This window comes from Alosa pseudoharengus, unplaced genomic scaffold (genome assembly GCF_046254945.1).
Source record: "Alosa pseudoharengus isolate Yale_2024_CS ecotype anadromous, Long Island Sound unplaced genomic scaffold, YU_APseudo_1.1 YU_APseudo_1.1_scf_8, whole genome shotgun sequence".
NCBI classification, from domain to species: domain Eukaryota; kingdom Metazoa; phylum Chordata; class Actinopteri; order Clupeiformes; family Clupeidae; genus Alosa; species Alosa pseudoharengus.
The window spans coordinates 25,709,786-25,726,657 of record NW_027468870.1 but is presented as its reverse complement, the minus strand read 5'-3'; the positions used below and the strand labels follow the sequence as shown (position 1 = coordinate 25,726,657).

Below are 16,872 nucleotides of genomic sequence, written 5' to 3'. Positions count from 1 at the left end.
GCAACTCCGACGCAACACTAAATATGAAGATTCCCTGCTTTCAGAGGATAACTTCCGTCCCTTGGTTGTGTAGGCTATATATGATATAAAATATCTATAGCCTACATTGTATAGCTTACAGTCAAATATTACCTTTCTGTTACGAAGCTGGGAATAGGCCTATGAGCGCAAATTAGGATGTAGTGGAGGCTAAACGTGAGTAAACGCAGTTTATCCACCTCTGAAATTTCAGAAATAGAGTTTAGGCTTACCCACCTCTTATTAGAGTTTATCCACCTCTCAAAAAAGTTTATTCACTTTTAACATTCAAAACTGTATGATCAAATACTATCCTATATTCCCAATACTGCACAATAACCTCCAACATTATCAAACTGTTCGAATGCCTTTTTGAATGCCTTCCTCTCCTAAACGAGGGCAATTGGACATTTGATGGTCAATATTAGATTGGTGAGAACACTAAATATACTAGATCACCTGTAAGAATGTTTCAATTATTCTATCGTAGGTCTTGGTGGTTTTTTTTTATTGTGAAATAGGCCTAAGTAAGCTATAGGCTACGTCTTTTCACTTTCTTAAGTGGGCTATAGTTCTCATTAGCAGTTTTATGCCAAACCATGAAACATTAAGCTGCGTCCAAAAACGTCTTTAAAAATCTTCTGATATTAATCATGCATATGGCAAAGAAAGACATGATATCGTTGGTCTTGGAATTTTGAAAATGCATCGCACTTAGACCTCAGATTACTTGCAGTACCCCGGCATTACCACAAGGAAATGGTCGTACGTCAAGTTTGAACCTGACATGGAGATAAGCACTTTTCCACGTCAAAGACGGTTTTTATAAATCTGAGCGTTGGCATGGATTTGAGCATACGCATGGTCTAAGATCAAATCTGTGCGTAAGAACGCTTTATAAATGAGGCCCCTGGATTGCAATGTCCTCAGTGTGACCCAGGTGAGCCTTGAGAACTTATTTCCCCTGAATATGATGAAAGGCTTTCCTGGAGTACTTTCTTTTTATTTATCTCAGATTTGACACAACAGCCACGAAATCACTTCCTCTGATGTCACTTTTTTTTTTTTTTTTTTTTTTTTTTTAAAACATGGGGGGTGGGGGAGGGGATGTGTTATATCAAGAAGAGAAATAACTCTTGATAGCATTTTTATAAATTATTTTATTTACCTTTGTCACTTTTGTAGTATTTTGATAATAAAACATTGTATTTTGTTAACATTATCACTAACTCCAGGTAAAGCAGCATAAAAACAGCACAAGTGGAAGGTGGACATAAAGACACACCCATACAACAATATGTAGACCTGAGTGTAGATCATTTAGCCCTTTCAGTCAGGAATTCTTATGCCATGCCAGAAGCATTTGATCAGGACTGGAACATTATGTTAACCAATTATGGTAAGCCACCCCATTAATAATCACAGGTTCTTAAAGGAAAATTCCGGTATTTAGCACTTTGAGTCCATTTTCTGGTTTGTTTTGGATGAACTAGAGTGGTGGACACTGGACACTGAAATTTTGACGATTGGTCCTGTCTCGACTTTTCTGACTCGTTTTGAATCGCCTTTGACTAGTCAGAGTGGCTGCCTACAGGCATGCTCAAACATGTCCTAAAACAAACCTTTAACGTTTGTTTTCAAAACTGTGCAACTCACCGAGTGGTTAGTGGTGTTCATTGATTATTAAAATCAAATATATCGGCGCAATGTATGATTTTCCGCCATCTTATTTGCTATCGTGGAACTATTTTTTCACCTCAAAACCGCGTATAAACTTCCGCTCAATATTTGAGCCTGAAGCATAGACGGTGGCGCAGTAATATCAACGTGCAATGAGTCTTCCAACAGAAATCAATGGGATTTTACAAAATGCCAAATAAAACACGACAGAAACTGTATTTCGCTACGTTACTTGTTTTGGAACATCAACGAACACCACTAACCACTCGGTGAGTTGCACAGTTTTGAAAACTAACGTTAAGGGTTGTTTTAGGACATCAAGTCAGAAAAGTCGAGACAGGACCAATCGTCAAAATTTCGGTGTCCACCACTCATCCAAAACAAACCAGAAAAGGGACTCAAAGTGCTAAATACCAGAATTTTCCTTTAATGAAGGGCACCTGTTTGCCTGCAGTATTTAATGAGGATGAAAACTAGGAGATTTGTGCTATTCATTTTGATTGACCATGAATAATTATCACTGGAGGGACACACATTCACACAGACACATGAAATAGATATTGTGTTCAACCCAGCATGCATCACATCAAGTCAGATCTGCATGAAGATGAACACGCCTATTAACAGTTTCCTAGAAATTTAGTCATCCTGTGGCTGGAAGGGCCGCAGCTTCGTCTGCATACCCAAGTTCTAATGTTGAAGAATGAAATATCTGTTTGTTGTTACACAGAATTTCTTTGTCAGATGAAACAGATTGAATATATTAGCATCAAAAGACCATTACCTTGGAATTTCATCATGTTTCATGTCTTTTTGTAATGACTGTTCTGCTAACATGCCTTAAAAGTGTCACATCACCTCATTGAGGGAGGTTATAAATAGGCACATTGTATCTGAGCCCCGGGGTTTTGCCATTTGAGAGTCTCTACCGACACTCAAGCCAGAAGTCAACTGAACCCAGCTCGCTCCAGCTCTAGCTATTGGCACCGTCTCGCACTCTTTTTTTTTTTTTTTGACAGTAGAGGGAGCTGCATGTCTCATAAGGGTGAGACTCTGTCTCCAGCCCATTCAAGACGCAAGGACAGCCAGGGGTCTGTAGTCACCCAGACTGAATACCCAGCTGCCCACTGTAAAGGTAAGCCCATCTCTTCTCTGCCATTTAAAAAAATAAAAAAGTAATTTGCTTGTTCCTTCCTTATCTACTCAAACTGATCTTGATGGCTATGGTATGTTACTCTGCAGTAATAGGCTGTTGTTGTTATGACCATTTTCTGTAAAGTATGATCTGCCAAGGTAATTGGAATGTAAGTGATTTGTCTCAATTGATCTTAAACTGAAGTGTTACATAGGCTCTTGTATTGTTGTTTTTTTCCCATCTAAGCTGTGAGACAAGTTTGCTTGAGTTTTCATTTTCCGATTTGATAACTAATGTCAATGGGCTGAATACATCTCTTTTAACCACTTGATACATGTTCAGCATGATGTGATATGCAAAATGAGCATTGCTCAAACAACTAAAATGCTGATCGAATGGGTTTGGCAGACGTGAATTGGCGGTGGATGCATATTTCTGTCCGATTTCCATGCTCTGAGGCAGATTATCTATTTTTTTTTTATTGAGTGTGTTGGTACAGTATGTCCTCATGGTACTGGGTGTGATCTCTTTGTGTTGGGCTCCGCAGGGGCACAATTGCACTCTGAGTCATGAAGGTATCCTCAGTCGTCCTGGTGGTGATTATGACATACACCTGGATGTGTCACGCAGAAGGTAAATGCTAAACACTAATTGCTCACACCAACACACACACAAACACACACACACAGGAAAAGCTTCTCACATACAGGGAACAGAGAGTGTGTACGATTTCAGAGGTTGGAGAGTGTGTGTGATTTGAGAGGTTGGAGGGTGAGGAGTGCCCAGGAGGGGGTTTGGTTCAGAGGGATTTATTTTCACCTGTAGCACACCCAACCTAAATAAAACAACTTTGGTGTGTGTGAGTGTGTATTTGTATAATGTGTGTTAATATCCCTCTCTGTCCCTTAGTAACTTCAGTGGAGCCTCCTGACAACGTCACTGTGTCTGACCTGGGACTGCTTGGTCAGCTGATGATCCTGTGGTCCCCTCCGGCCAGTCTGCAGAATGTGACAGATTGTGCAGTGCGCTACCAGCTGGATTACTTTAACACCTATAGAAATCAGTGGAGGGTAAGAGACACAATGATAGTGTGCTTTCCATCCCTCAAGCCCTTAAGATTTATGATAGAGTGATGACATTTAAATGCAGATGACTTACTGTGGTGGTTTCCCAGGGGTTGTAATTATGGACAATGATACTGTTGAATGATGACATTGATAGACAGATGATTCACAATGATGATTATCAGAGGAACACACACACACACACACACACACACACACAGAGTAACACAAATTTGAAGTTTGAATCTGTTCACACACATAAAACACATTCATGTTGCCAAACAAGAAAAACAGCTTCTTGGCCCAAATCTACTGTACATCGCTTCCCACTGTATTAGCAGCACTTGAAGCAATCGGCTTGGCTCGAGTCGACCCGATGGAACACGATGCAATAAATGCGGTCTAGCCCGTTGATACCGTCTGATATCGTCACCGATTCCTGACTTGCGCTCTATAGAATCCATGTCTCACTGCCATATACAGTAGCCCAGACAAGCTACATTTTTATTCTGGTTGTGGTGGCTAGATAAAGGTTTAAGAAGTTGTGGGTCTTGAGCCAGACAAAGCTGTGATATTTATGCTCTTCTAGAGGGACAGGTGGGCTGGTTCGGGATACGCAGTATCGTCAGCGTTTTGCAAGTCAAAGATATAACTTGTTTGCTTTTGCCATGAGCCTCTGAGGGTTGAACAAGTTACTTCAGTGGCTGAAATCTACCATCATCAGTGCTGAGTCTGTCACAACAAAGAGCTATGGCTGAGGTATGATTGAAGAACATGGGGGCTCATACAACATCATATTGTTACTCCCCCATACATACCTTCCCAGGGTTGGACACTAAGCCTCTTGCACCAACTTTTTTTATTATTGTTTTTTTAAAATATATTTTCCAACATTTAATACCCAGAGGGTATACATACAAGCCGAAGCACAAAGAAAAGAAACACAGACAAAAAACAGACACAGACCATGTATCTGTGTGCGCAGTGTATGTGCATGTATGGAATGCATCATGTGCACATTATCTGACCCATTCCATGCTTTCAGAGCACCTTATCACCTTATCTACAGTACATACCTCAAATATTCTGTATTCCACCTTTCCAGACTACCATTTGCTATGCATGTAAGCTTCTCCATTTCAAATAATTTGTTTATTGTATTATACCACAGACGTAGTCCTGGTCTTTTAGGTTGCTTCCATAACCTTGTCACCTGCTTCAGTGCAGTCAAGCGCAATATATGAAAGACCTTTCGCTCCTTAGCCTTTATCTTATGTTGTGTATTAATGCCCAGCCAATTTTCCAATGTGAGGGATTCCTTAATGTCCAGAATGTCCAGTCTTTGGTGACTTGCATCAACTTGAGATGACTCTGTGGAAGCTCTGCATTATGGCTATACATTGTAGAGGGCAACTGCACCTTCTCCATCACTCTCAATACTTACTTACTTACTAATTCATTTGGCTGATGCTTTTACCCAAAGTGACTTACAGTACGTATGTCCATTATCACAAGGGCCAGTCTCCTCAGAGCAACTCGGGGGTTAAGTGCCTTGCTCAAGGGCCCAGTTCCTACGCCACTACGCTACCACTGCTCCACCAAAGCATCTCTTGAAATGAGAAGAGGAAATAAGGAAACCTGCACAGAAGAAGTCTGTAAAGTGTTGGAAGGGCTGCACATACCACCAGTTGCACTGGCACCTTGGCACTATTGACATCTGACGGCAGGGAAAGCTCAGGACGAGTAGCAGCTATTTGCAAGCTGCTGTACCAGGCCAGAGCTCTTGTCATTACTCGCGTGGGGGCGAATGCTGTCCACGGCCCAGGGGTATTGGGTTGGGGACCGACCATATGGCAGTATGATTAGCTCAGCTGCAAATAAGGCTTTGTCAAAAGACAGAGCTAAATTAGAAGGCATAGATCAAATAACGCTAATGTCTATCAACAGGCAACATCCAGTTGCTTAAAACATTTCACATTCATGGTACCCTGGAAATCCAGAGTTCTCGCGAGAGCACAATTGTCTCTGCGAGACACTATGGCAATGAGCAATGATGCACGTTACTTTTTCCCCTTGCATTCCGGGGAACCAGCTAAACTGATGAAGACAGCGCTGAAACGTTGGAGGACAGTACACATTGGTCGTAGTGTTATCCGATTGCGTCGAAGTCCGAAATCATTCAGAGTAAACATGGTCTAGTGTTATCCAATTGTGTGCAGTGAGATTTTTTAAATGCATGCTTATTGCCGCCCCTCGAGTTGGGCCATTACATTGTTCGTGGCCAGACCCTTAATCTTTTTAGATTACCAGGGTCTGGATTTTCCAGGCTACATTCATGGCAGGGTAACCAGGCGAATTAGGGCCACCTCAACCAAATCAGCCCCAAAATATTTAATCAAACATTTTTAATAATAAAGCAAAGAAAAGAGATTCAATTATAAACAGATACATTTTCTAATGGTCAAAATGGAGAATGAGAAACAATTTCCTCTCTTTCCCAGGGTGTCAGAACTTTCCGGACGAGCTTGCAAGCCCAGTTTGACCTTGAGCGGGACGTGCAGGTAAAGCTGCGCACCATGCTGAGGGGGAAGTGCACAGGTGGCGTGGAGCGCTCCAGCAGCACCTTGGAGCTGGTCTGGCCTCCACACCTGGCTGGTATGTAGAAGAATAACAATAATTACAGATGTGTTTTTATAGGCTACTAGTTTTGTTATCATCTTCAAGTTAATACTCAGATCTCCCTCAGACTGGGGAAGGAACTTGTTTTCTCAGTGACAACCATGTAATTATCATAATCAAGCTGGAACTCCAACACACCAAGGTTGACTAATGGTTGCGAGCACACATTCCTTTATTTCCTGGGCAATTTGTATGAACTCCAGCAAAGTATATATGAAAGACAGACAAAGCCACTAACGAAACAAAACAAAAAAAAAAAACACTCTGGAGGCGTGTTAATGGCACACACAATATGTTGTGGCAGAAATTCATGAATACAGTCCAAAACACATTCCTGGATGAGAATGCACTCTCAGTGATGTAAATAATATTGTGGGCAAAATGTTCTCATTCCTGCATCTGACATGGATTTTGGGGTAAGGCAACACATTACGTAACCGGATGTCTGTAGTTCAGCTGTTTGGTGAACGCGTCATTATGAGTAGATAGGTTGTGCAAATCTTTATCAAGGTATGTTTTTCTTGATCATGGTAAGATCTGATAAACAGCCCCTGTTCCCATCCTTCAGGCTATTCACCATGTAGTTTTGAGCCCCAGGACGGACACCCAGTAGCAATGTAAGAAGAGCTTTTACTCCATGACACGGCAAATGCGTGTGTGTGTGTGTGTGTGTGTGTGAGAGAGAGAGAGAGAGAGAGAGAGAGAGAGAGAGAGAGAGACTGAGCAATTGTGTCATCTCACGGTCTTCGGTTGGTGTGTGAGCCTTCATGTGATTGTGGCACTTTTCTCCACCCATGACCCACTTTAAAGTTTCATGGTGCTCCTCATAATCAGAATAATAGATGGGTGGCTTAACATGCTGCACAAATGACAGGTTGTAAGACACACAACACCCAAATACAAGGATACAAGGAGGTTTATTTGTGAAATATGCATGCACACACACACACACACACAAAGACAAACAAGCATTTGTGTGTGTGTTTGTGTGTCTGCTTGTGGGGTATGAGGATGTCTGCGTATCCTTGCAATTTCATGACAAACAGTTGACGCTCAAGTAGGTTCCTGTTTTTAACATGCTGCAGTTCCAGAGAAACCAAGGACGCACACACACACACACACATGCAGAGAGAGGGTGAGAGAGTGGGAGGAAGAGAGCTCCTGAAATCCTTCCAGTTTTTTCCAATTGAGACGTGTTTTCACATTATGTAAACACTTTCTCCCTCATTCCTCCTTTCAAACCTGCACATACTGCAAAAAAAGCCTACAGGTCAAATGTTATTAATTTTTTTTTTATTTTATTACAAACATTATCTCTAAAACAGCTCTGTTCACCTCTTCCTCCTCCTAGTAGTAGGTAGTAAAATACTATGATTGCTCTTTATAATACAATAATGTCTAGACATGTCCCCTGTCTATGTGTTTGCAGGTGCAGTGGGCAGTAGGGTGCAGAACTTCAGCTGTGTGTTTCACATGAAGGAGTACATGGAATGCACCTGGGACAGGGGACCTGACGAGCCCCCACACTCCAAACACTTCCTCTACTACTGGTTAGCTCCCAGCCCTGACAATGCCATGCCTCTCACACACATCCACACAGTTAGCTGCTGCTGCAGCAAATGTTCAAACATCAGGATATTACTACTACCACTGCTAGAACTGCTAACTACTACTTGGACTTCTGATCATTACTATAGGCTGCTGTTATTTCTACATCTCCTACAACCAGTATATTATTACTAAAACTACTTCTACTAATCAGGTTCACCGACTGCTACTAGGACTCCTGAGAACTATAGGGCGACTGACTGCTAGTGCTAAGGATACTTTTACTAGTATGAGGGCTACAACTAGTTGTAGCTGTATATTGCTGTACAAGATCTGAAGAACATCAAGACCACTTGTTCAGTATTAGTAAATGTGAGTGTACTACCTCAGGATATTGTTACCACTACTGCTTAAAGATAGACAGATAGAGATTAGGAAATTAATGATACACTATACACTCACACACACATACATTCCACAATGTTATACACACACAGAGAGAGAGAGAGAACAACACACACACACACATACATTCCACAATGTTATACAGAGAGAGAGAGAGAGAGAAACAACACACACACATACATTCCACAATGTTATACAGAGAGAGAGAGAGAGAGAGAGAGAGAGAGAGAGAGAGAGAGAGAGAGAAACAACACACACTCACACATTCCACAATGTTATACAGAGAGAGAGAGAGAGAGAGAGAGAGAGAGAGAGAGAGAGAGAGAGAGAGAGAGAACAACACACACTCACACATTCCACAATGTTACACAAAGGAACTAGAGGCCAAGTTCAAGCCTGCTGTTAAGACCCTGAATATATCTCTTTTGGAAAACGGCTACTGACTTGGCCGAGTAGCAAAGCCCATTCCGTTATTTCTCAGAAGAACAAAAGATTTGACCTCATCACATCGAACATAAACCACATGTTTCCTGAGCTGTCACAATAGCCTGATAGAGGGTACTCTAGGGCAGATGTTGATTGCTAATCACCTGTTCCTAAAATACATAGTATATCCTGCCTTTCTTGTTGGTGGTTGGTGAGGTGATTGCAAGTCTGAAATTATCACATGCTGTCACAATCATGTTTACATATGAACTCCAAAACTGTTTCACAAAAATGAAATTCTTAGATCATGTTTGCTTTTCTGTGTTCTTGTATCTGTATAATGTCAGTGAATGAGTTTATCCACTGTAGGTGTCTTTATTTGATGAAAGACTCACAAGATGAGTCTTGTTGTGCCTGTATATGATGGTGGTCAGGCTACTGTCCATATAATCTGAGTAGTTGAGTTGAATCAGTTTACCTTGTAATGAACCTATACCAATAAGACTGACAATGGCTAATACACTCGTATTGGTGTAAAGTCTAAAAGACATAAAAAAACATTTTAGTTTGTGTTGAAACCAACTTAACTCAAATGTATTTCAAACTTCAGTGACTGCAATCTGTTCTAACAGGCACAGTGGCTTGGAGTCCGTGGCAGAGTGCCCACAGTATTTTCCTCAAAGCGGCGACCGAAAGGGTTGTCTGTTCCCTCGCGACACAGTCAAAGAGTTCACTGACTTCAATGTGTGTGTGAATGGATCATCACCCGTGGGACCTATCAGACCAGCCTATTTCAACATGCAAGTCCAAAATTATGGTAACCTCTCCTCACACTTTCTCTGGTGCATTGTAAAGACTAGGTTAATTTTATCTAAAAAAACAACACAACTAAATTTGTCTTTTTAGATGTTCTGTGCAGTTTTTGCCAATGCCACTACACTCTGATGTGCTGGCATTGGCAAAATTGTGAGAGTTTTTATGGCTCTCAACCACACAACCCATTTGTGCCAAAGTGTAAAACCCAATTCACAAATAATCCTGAGCAATATTGATGCTTTCATCATTGACTATACTGAATTCATTATGTTTTTGTATTTTGTATTATTAAAGAGTAATTATTAGCCTACTACTTCGACTACTACTTAAACGACTACTTTGTTTACTTAGTCTGGCCTCTCACAATTGGGAAACACTTCCAACTCTAACACTGTAATGCCTGTAGGCGCAAACAATTTTCAGTTTGCCTTGAGTTTTTGCAAACATTTGCAAACACATACAAACAGTTTGAGGAGGTAGTTCTCTGTGAACATGTTGGGAGTTGGACCGAGAGTTACCGTTGAGATGGAATGTTCAAATGTGTCTGTTCGTACACACGTTTGCCGTGAACATTTGCCTCTGTTTAAGAAATTTCACTTCTAATAACTCAGGGTACTGCACTGGATAGTAGTGACTCGACTGCTGAACAAATGCATGCCAATGTACAGTAAACAATGACCTCATAAAGAGATCAGTGTTAGTGGACTTGAGCTGACCCCTAGGGGCTGTCTTTGTCCATCTGTGTGCAGTGAAGCCGGGGTTGGTGGAGTCCGTGACCCTGGAGGCTGTTGAGGAGGGCGAGGAGCTGGTGCTGGAGTGGAGGCCTACAGAGGGACACATCCCACCCCACTGTCTGGAGTACGAGGTCATGTCAGAGCACACCAACCAGGACGGGACGAAATGGACGGTGAGCTCTCACAAACCTCTTTCTTTGTTCACTTTGTCGTCCAAATGAGTGAGTAAACACAACGCAACTTGCATGGATTGTACTGTGCGTTTTGTGCTCATGTGATGCCAACAGACTACATGAGTAAACCAAATCAGACTGTGTCTGTGGCGGACTAGTAAGCCCTTTCAGACATACGTGTAAGACCGGAGGTTCTGCCAATGTTAAACGGTGGGGCCGTATATCTGAACGACATAACCGGTCATATGGAAGTCCGAATTCACCTGGTGTTTATACTACTCCCCCCCTAGTATTTCCTCCGGACATTATGTAAATGTGCTGTGTCTGAACGAGGAGTAGAACATGCGGTTAAAATCACACCTAGTGAGAGGGCGTGTTGGTGACGTTTGTTTCGTGCGTCCATGTGGTTAGATCTGACTTAAATGCCAGTGTTATGATGGAGTGGCATAGTGCTGTCCAGAAAATCTCCGACCTAGAAAGATGCAGACATCACAGAGCTACTGTCCATGAGGGCATACAACATTTTGATAGAACACCTGAAGTGAACGTTAGAGACACGTTAGCCTACAACTGCATGGCAAGGACAAACGAATTCAGAAGACTGAATCATCATAAGCAGAAGGCGCTGAAAAGGCAGTAGCCTATAGCGACGTCGTTGACGACAATAACAGGAGTATTTAATAAATTGTGTTAATTTTAAGATAAATGTGTTTATTTGAAGCACACATACAAATACTGTAGGCTAGGTCAATTTCAAGTGCGCACTTACGTGACCAACCTACTTCAAGTATTAGCCTATGCACAATAGATTTCTCTTCTTTAGCCTACATAATGCATAGGCTACATTTTGTAAACAAAAAGCAGCTGTGACAGGCAGCGGCCGCATATATTCTGCGTCATGTCTCGCATCTTGTGAACTCTACAAGCCCCCACCCCTCACTCGACAACCACACGGAGATTCTGTAATGTGCGTGTATGTCGTTCACACATACGTCCGTATAAGGTCAGTATTAGGTCCGCAGGTTAGCATCATATCTGAATCATCCGAAGGGTAGGACCTCCGTTTGACAAACCTCCTCATATACTCCGGAGGTTATATCTGAAAGCGCTTACTGAGAGATAAAAATATTGCCCTATTGGTGATGTATATTTTGTACTTAATTTATGTTCCTATCTACAGTATAGCCTATTAAATGAATGAATTAATTTAGTTGACGTCATGTTTTATACCCATTAATAGTTCCTCTATAAACTTGTGTTGGTTTGTGTGTCCATTAGATGGTGAATGTAACTGAGGATACCTCCCTGGTCTTGCCTGCAAAACAGCAGAGCTGTGCTCGGGTGCGGTCCCACGTGCACAAATACTGCTCCGACAGCAGCTTCTGGAGTGACTGGACTCAGTGGCATTGTCTGCCGGGTAATACTGTACAAACACACTGTGACGATGTGCCACCTCAGCAGCACATCGCACTATGATTATTTGATTATTATTTAATTAATGATATATGTTATGTCAATTTCATGAATGATTTGTGCGTGTTCTATATGTTGGGCGCGTTCCTTTGCGCGCGAGGAATGTTGCGTAATATTTGATCATGTGTTTTGGGGGTTGTGCTATGGTAACTTGATGTCATGATGTATGCTTTAGATGTCCGCCAGATAGGGGCGGTGTGCCCGTTTTGGGTGTTTAGACTTCGCAGGTGTCGGCGGAAGTAATTACTTAATTGGCCATTTAAACGCCGGCTTTTCTCTATGCAGGGGAGTTCAAAGTTTCGTGACGCGCGGTATGGGGCTGATGTGAGTCCTGCGGTCAGGTCTGATTATATAGTGGCATGTAGCCTAGCCATAAGAGACCTTAGCTATTCGTGTTTGTTAAATGTTTTGTTTGTCTTTTTCGTTTTACTTCACGTCGGGTGCGACCGAGTGTCGGATAGGAAGTGGACTGTATTTTTTGATTATTTTTTGCACGTTGTAAATAAAACACCGTGGGCCCTCTTAAACCTGCTGTCTCGGCCTGATTTCTCCTTCACCACTCGGGTACCCTACTACATTTGGTGGCAGTGGTGGGATCCAGTGGCAGCGGAGAAAACACCATCTAAATCGGTTGAGCTTCAAGGGAGGGCATTATTTTTTTTCCCGTCGTTACGTTGCGCACGTTTTTTCCTTCGGCTACCATGGATGACTGTGTTCAGAGAGCAGCAGCGGCCGAATACCTGTGGCGGTGGCTACACTTGGAGGACGACTGGGAAGAAGCGGTTCCCTTTCTCGTGGAGGCTCTGGGGGAACAATTCCCGGAGCTGTGGCCTTGCTGGTTGGAGCTCTACCCGGCAGAGTCCCTGATGGAGCTCTACTTTTCCACACAGCGGTTTCTACTTGAGCAGATGGGTAAAGGCCTAAAACCAGGGCATGAGCCATGTTCCTGCCATCTCCGACCAAGGGATGAGTATTCTTGTACACATTGCTGCAGCGACGACCATCATTCCTTCTTCTGTCCGGACGCGCCGGAGCAATGGTGCAAGCATTGTTGGCGATATGGGCACGAGCTGGCGAGGTGCGTTTTTCATCAACAATGGGAGGTGCGGGGCGAGGCACCCAGCCTTCCCATAGCAGCAGAGCAACCAGCGAGTTACAAGGTGGCCAGTGGAGGAGCACCCGAGCCTAGCGAGGCCCGTTTTGATTCTACACGGCCTATGGAGGCCCATGCATTGGCTTCTGAGGCTCTAGAAGACTCCCTCGTTTGTGCAGAGCCTACTGAGGTTCCTGACCTACTCATGGGGTCTACTACAGAGGACAGACCCAGCGGTGCAGTAGCTGAACAGGTGTCGGTGAGCACAGCACCGTCAACTGCACCTGATCCCCCGCGAAAAGTTAAGCGCAAAAGGCGCATTTCGGGCAGGGGGCGGCGGAAGAGATGCACACGTTCTCCTTTCGTACGAGAGAAGCCGTTTGTCAAGGTAAAGGCTCCTTTGGCACCTCAAAGAACTGTGGGGTTGCTAGACGCTCCCATTGTGCAACAGACAAGGTCTACATCTAATAGACTATTGGACTCTGGTTTTGTTCCCAATGCTCAAAGTATAATCTTGCCATGTCTGAAACGTATATTATGTGTGTTGAATGGTATATTTATTGTGATGTACGTGGTGGTTTCCTTTGTACTTTCCCAGCCATTTTGGTGTGTAGGCCTACCTGCTATGTTACCCCTGACTATGCCTCTCCGAGGCGGACTAATGCTATTCGCTAATTAGGCATATTATTCCTTCTCTTCTGTTCTCCCTGTGTGGGAGGGTATCTGTCGGCAGCGTCCTAGAGAAGCTTGGACATAAGGTGGGGGGTATGTGACGATGTGCCACCTCAGCAGCACATCGCACTATGATTATTTGATTATTATTTAATTAATGATATATGTTATGTCAATTTCATGAATGATTTGTGCGTGTTCTATATGTTGGGCGCGTTCCTTTGCGCGCGAGGAATGTTGCGTAATATTTGATCATGTGTTTTGGGGGTTGTGCTATGGTAACTTGATGTCATGATGTATGCTTTAGATGTCCGCCAGATAGGGGCGGTGTGCCCGTTTTGGGTGTTTAGACTTCGCAGGTGTCGGCGGAAGTAATTACTTAATTGGCCATTTAAACGCCGGCTTTTCTCTATGCAGGGGAGTTCAAAGTTTCGTGACGCGCGGTAAGGGGCTGATGTGAGTCCTGCGGTCAGGTCTGATTATATAGTGGCATGTAGCCTAGCCATAAGAGACCTTAGCTATTCGTGTTTGTTAAATGTTTTGTTTGTCTTTTTCGTTTTACTTCACGTCGGGTGCGACCGAGTGTCGGATAGGAAGTGGACTGTATTTTTTGATTATTTTTTGCACGTTGTAAATAAAACACCGTGGGCCCTCTTAAACCTGCTGTCTCGGCCTGATTTCTCCTTCACCACTCGGGTACCCTACTACACACACGCATGCACACACACACACACACACACACACACACACACACACACACACGTACTGTACGTCAACTGATGTAACCTTTAATGATAGCAGTTCCTGCCCTCAACCACACACACACACGCACACAGGATGTTAAGATTTCTTTCCCTCTCTCTCCACTAGTGGCATCCATTCAGGCAAAAGTCAGCCCAGCGATGGACATCGCACTGATCTGCGTGTTGGTGGCCTCTGCAGCGGCAATGCTCTCTTTTTGTATGTCACTGTGGATGTTCAGAAAAATGTAAGTGTTCAATCACAAAGCTTTTGGAAACCTACAGTATGTTCATGTGCTCCAAAGTTATGATGACTGTAACAAGAGCATGATCATGTCATGGCAAGTGTTCAGATATAAATCTCTCATCTACTTCATCACATGGGAGCTTACAGTACATCCATTTACATTCGCATTTATCCATTTAGCAGACACTTTTTCCAAAGTACATACGTCAATTATATATCAAGGGCATTGTTACTTTGCTGGGAATTTCAGGCCTATGCATGCTAGCGCAGCTTAACCACTAAGCTACCACCGCCTATGCAACAGGTATCATTACAACATGAGAAATAAGGTACAGTATACAAAGGCAGTGTTTGATATAGACGGGGATTAGGCAGCTTGCAGTAACTTGTATGGAGAAAATATCATAGTCATGACGATGAAAAAAACAAACACACACACACACACACACACACACACACACACACACACACACACTCACACAATTTTCACCTTAATCCTCCTCCACCACCTTTTTACTACTGTAGAAGTTTCGTACCATTCAGGGCATTATTAGTGGGGTAATTTACGAGATACTCTGTTGGTTCCATAACCGCCTGCACAAGCCATTTGTGTCTGTATTCGCCTGATAGCGCTACTAGAACAATGTTCGACCAAGGGAAAACAGCTTCTGGGAGGGTGTTTGGCTCGAGGTCATGGTGCAAAGGACCCTAGAGTGAAATTACTCCGAACCATCACTTTAAGCATAAAAACCGGCTGATTTTTGTTGTTCTGTCGGAGCATAGTGTTGGTTTCAGCTTGCAGTAACTTGTATGGAGAAAATATCATAGTCATGATGATGAGAAACACACACAAAGACACACACACACACACACACACACACACACACACACACACACAATTTTCACCTTAATCCTCCTCCACCACCTTTTTTTCTACGTCTTTTGTTTAAAAAGAACCATACATATAACTAACTTAAGCTCTATGCTGCTTTTGGCCTGTGTAGGTGGATGAAGAGAAGTGAGCAGAAAATGTTGGACAGCTCTCTCTTCTGGGAGAACCAACAACACCTGAAACTGTCCCCAGCTTTGAGCCATCCCTGACCTGAACTACCCCAGAGGCTTCAATGCCCCCTTCAGCTTTGCACTGTTGCACTGAGTCAGCCCGTACATGCCTGAGGGGGGGAGTGCTAGAACACATGTTGGAGCATATGCTGGCCTTTTCCCAGCACCAGAAAACCAAACACCACCTACAGAGATTCAGACTGATGCACATATATCAGGGCTGTTGACTGATGACAGTGGGAATTAATTAAGTGTTTTTCTTGCTATTGTTTGCCATGAGAATATTTCAACATGACTTTCATTACTCTGGTTTAGGTGTTTTACTTAGCAGATTTCATGTCCCAATAAATCAGAGAGTAGGTGTTCCATGAGCAATGTTTTGACAGCATAGCAGCATGTCACAGAAGCTGTCATTTAAGATTCTCAGAGGTGTCATGATAATAATCATTTGATAACATGGTTATGGATATGGTTATGCTAAGTTTTCTTGTAGGATTCCAGTATAAGTCAATGTCATCAGTATTGGCCAGTTGAATGTTTAGACTTGGAATTAGTCTAATGTGAAGTTTCCACATTAATTCTGTTAAAGTTACTCAAAAAAGCCTGTTGTCTTGCCATATATTTTAAAATGGAAAGAAGAAAGAAAGAAGAAAACTATTTATCTTGTTTTGCACTGTATACAGAGTTAGTTTAGCTGCAAATAATAATACATAATTTCATTTGTACTATTATTGTTCTCTTTTATTGCAAGAAATGTATACTGTTTTGTGGTTCATATTAGGCTTCAAACCTGCTGCAATAAACATGTATTGAAGACTGAAATCTAACACTGTGCAATAAAACATCAACACATGGCATTATGATGCCTATTACAAAGACTGGAGACAAAAAATTTCTGCTGCATTCC

General features: G+C 42.7%; 1 protein-coding gene across 1 annotated transcript; it reads left to right on the top strand.

Moving 5' to 3' along the window:
- Positions 1 to 2,620: 2,620 nt before the first annotated feature.
- il13ra2 (interleukin 13 receptor, alpha 2) lies at positions 2,621 to 16,688 on the top strand. Its single transcript, XM_076273832.1, has 10 exons — positions 2,621 to 2,833; positions 3,381 to 3,466; positions 3,743 to 3,903; positions 6,399 to 6,552; positions 8,006 to 8,126; positions 9,588 to 9,772; positions 10,521 to 10,678; positions 11,957 to 12,095; positions 14,787 to 14,904; positions 15,908 to 16,688. The coding sequence occupies exons 2-10, from the start codon at positions 3,403 to 3,405 to the stop codon at positions 16,002 to 16,004; spliced, it is 1,197 nt and encodes a 398-aa protein (XP_076129947.1). The 5' UTR covers positions 2,621 to 2,833; positions 3,381 to 3,402; the 3' UTR covers positions 16,005 to 16,688.
- The last annotated feature ends 184 nt before the right edge of the window (positions 16,689 to 16,872 follow it).

Coding starts and splice junctions, on each gene's coding strand:
- il13ra2 (XM_076273832.1), top strand. CDS start 3,403: ATGAAGGTATCCTCAGTCGTCCTGGTGGTGATTATGACATACACCTGG. Junction 8,127..9,587: donor AAACACTTCCTCTACTACTG/GTTAGCTCCCAG, acceptor CTGTTCTAACAG/GCACAGTGGCTTGGAGTCCG. Junction 10,679..11,956: donor AGGACGGGACGAAATGGACG/GTGAGCTCTCAC, acceptor TGTGTCCATTAG/ATGGTGAATGTAACTGAGGA.